Below are 2,834 nucleotides of genomic sequence, written 5' to 3'. Positions count from 1 at the left end.
TGCACACTATATATATATATATATATATATATATATATATAGTACACAACGCAAGGAACAAAACAACCAGCGCCTCCCAATCCCACCGCATCCGTGCACAAGTCATCCAACAACCATGGCACCAGTGAAACACGCATGCAAGCACAACAACATAGTCTCAAAGAAAGAAAGAAAAGAAGAAAAACCAAAAGCAAAGCACAACTCATTAAAGTCGAATATTCAATTCCTCTATAAGTCTATCGCGAGCTCGTGCAACGCGGGCACCTTCTCGCTTGAGACGTTCAACCATTAACGTCATCTCCCGCAATTGCCGCGACTTTTCCTCATCCTGAGCCAAAAGCTGCTGTACCCTTTCATCGCACGATAACGCCTGTTTTTGGTTCATCCGCACGGCCTCCTGAAGATGTTCAGCTTTGGCGGTCAGCACCTCCACCTCTCGGTCCCGCGCTGACAATCGCGTCTGCACCGCCTTCAAACGCTCTTGCAAATCCGCAAGCTGCCTGCAAAGCTCATCCCGTTGCCGCTCGATCGCCATAGTCGAGGCGTTGGCACGGTCCCTCGACGCCTGCATGTCCCGCAGTACCTCGTCCACGCGCTGCTCAAGCTCGCGCACACGCTGACGCTCCTTCGCCATATCGTTCTTTGCCTCAGCATGCACACGTTCACAGGCCTCTTCAGACGTGGCAAGAGCGCGTCTCAGTTCCTCCATCTTCTTAAGGGTTTGATCCCTTTCCAGTCGGGCACGCTGCAAGTCACCTGTTTGGCCCTTGCATTTTTCTCGAAACACACGTAATTCCTCCTTCACACGAGTGTTCTCCTTGTCAAGCTGCTCATACTTTTGCTCCTGATCACGCAGCTTCCGCCGCACCAGCTGCGTTTCCTGCTGCGCCTCAGTGAGGCGATCGGTCTCTTCGCGACGTAAACTACTCGAAAGTTGCTCATATCTAAGCACTGCGTCGTCACGCTGAAGCTGAAGGTTCGATATCTCGCCATAGAGACGCTTTAGCTCCATTTCTTGGGCTTGCCGTGTCTGCGTCTCCAACAGCTCAGTAGTTGTGCGTAGTTTCAAAGCATAACGACCACCTCTGCCGTTTGCATCCACACGAGCCAACTGCGCACGCAGCTTCTGCACCTCAAGCTCCTGTGTAGTTAGCTGTGCGCGCAATCCCTCCACCGCCTCTCGATGTTTTTCCTCCACGACACGGAGGTGAGCCACATGGTTATCGGCGGCCTGCCGCAGTGCCTGTACCATTCTGTTCCTTAGACGCTCCAACTCTTGCAGTTTGTCCTCGTTCTCTTTGCTCAGCAGCTGAAGTTGAATGCGCTGCAACTCCTCGTGCTGCAGCGTCTCCTCTTTCTCACTTGCAATTGTCTTGAGTCGGCTCTGTGCGTGTTTGGCCTCCTCCTCTAGCGTTTCAGTATTCCGCTGAAACTTCGTAGCATCGCTCTGTATCACGCTCAGCTCCTGCTTCAGTTGCTCAATCTCACGCTTTAGAGCAGCCTCTGCGTCGAGTGAGCGGGCCAATTCCCGCCGCGCCTGCGCGGCCTCGCGTTCCATTTCAAGTTTGGCATCCTCCAGGCAGCCGCGCTCCTCTTGCGCCTGCATGCGCAACTGCTTCAACTGCATATCTGCAACGCGCATGGCCTCGCGTGCCTCCTCCAGCTCACTAGTGGTCGCCTCAAGCATTGATTTCAGTTTGTTCATCTCTCGCTGCAGCTTTTCGTTCTCCTCCTGTTTTTCCAGAATGGCAGCATCGTAGCACTGCAGAAGCGGAATAGCAATATCGGGGTTCTGCATCCGTTCACGCATCGCCTCTACCTCACTATGGGAAAGACGCAGCAGCTCCTGAATCTGGCTCTGCAGCCGCAGGTTCCACTCCTCACTTAGCTGCAGCCGCCTCTGTAAGGACTCCACATCTTCAGGAGGAGTTAACATTTGTGTCTCCAACGCCCTCCACACGAGTTGTAATCCCCTCACGACCCTTCCCCCTCTCTTCTATAAATGTTAACTCTCCCTCTTTCTTCCTCGGCGGTTACTAGGTGCGTGTCCTAAGTACTAACTGCAACAAATATATAAATTTCAACCGAGCTTTCGGAGAAACGCTGGCCAAAAATAAGAAAAAATAATGGGGCTCTATGAGTGTGCGTTTCTGTGCGTATGTGTATGTACTCCAACGACAGACGCCAAAAGGTTTCCGCTTCGAGACAACACAAGAAAAAAAAAAGGAGAACGTAGTGCACAGATCGGTCACATAAATCAATACTTGAAGGCAGTTTATGTTACCGTACCTGTGGAGACCTCAAGAATGGATGAAAAAATAGACAGTTATGCGCCCACGAGGCCTTCTCGCTCATCGCTCTCCCCCTTCTCTCCCTCTCCTTTCCCGCACACATGGGCATGCGGAACAAGTGCAGTTGTTGTAAAGAAACGGGTTGCAGCCACCAACACAAAGTGGCCTCCAAGAAATGGTGTAGTTGCGGCCACACGGCATCGCCCCCCGACACCGCCGCAAAGCTGAGTCCCAAACTACACGACGACTCCCGGAGGCCCTCGGCATCCGCGCGCCCCGTGTCCAGGACCCGCTTCCTCCTTCTCCTCCTCTTATTCGACTACGTGTCGCCAACGCCGACGACCCAGGCATACACAACAACTCAGCCTTTATTCTGGCAATTTCCCTCAGACACCGGCGTTCGCGCAGGCAACACGCCTCTCCCACCCGCCTGATTCGCCTCACTCCGCCGACACCCATACAACACCACGCAGAAGAAAAAAACACAACCACCCTGCCCCTGCATGGGCGCAGTAGCTTTGCGCACACCGACAAAGCAGTCGG

At 53.2% G+C, this 2,834-nt stretch overlaps 1 protein-coding gene across 1 annotated transcript, besides 2 other annotated features; it reads right to left on the bottom strand.

The window, feature by feature from the left end:
- Positions 1-7: 7 nt before the first annotated feature.
- Positions 8-41: a microsatellite.
- A 118-nt stretch (positions 42-159) lies between these two features.
- Positions 160-196: a microsatellite.
- A 9-nt stretch (positions 197-205) lies between these two features.
- On the bottom strand, positions 206-1,936 carry TraAM80_09344 (uncharacterized protein; the record flags this gene model as incomplete). The annotated part of the gene is made up of 1 exon (XM_029386034.1): positions 206-1,936. One exon carries the CDS (start codon positions 1,934-1,936, stop codon positions 206-208), a length of 1,731 nt encoding a protein of 576 aa, XP_029234105.1.
- Between the last annotated feature and the right edge of the window lie 898 nt (positions 1,937-2,834).

The sequence above is a fragment of the Trypanosoma rangeli genome (genome assembly GCF_003719475.1).
Source record: "Trypanosoma rangeli strain AM80 chromosome Unknown Tra_15.4_contig_00563, whole genome shotgun sequence".
In the NCBI taxonomy this organism is placed as follows: Eukaryota; Euglenozoa; class Kinetoplastea; order Trypanosomatida; family Trypanosomatidae; genus Trypanosoma; species Trypanosoma rangeli.
The sequence above is the reverse complement of the archived record's forward strand: the minus strand, read 5'-3'. Positions and strand labels throughout refer to the sequence as shown.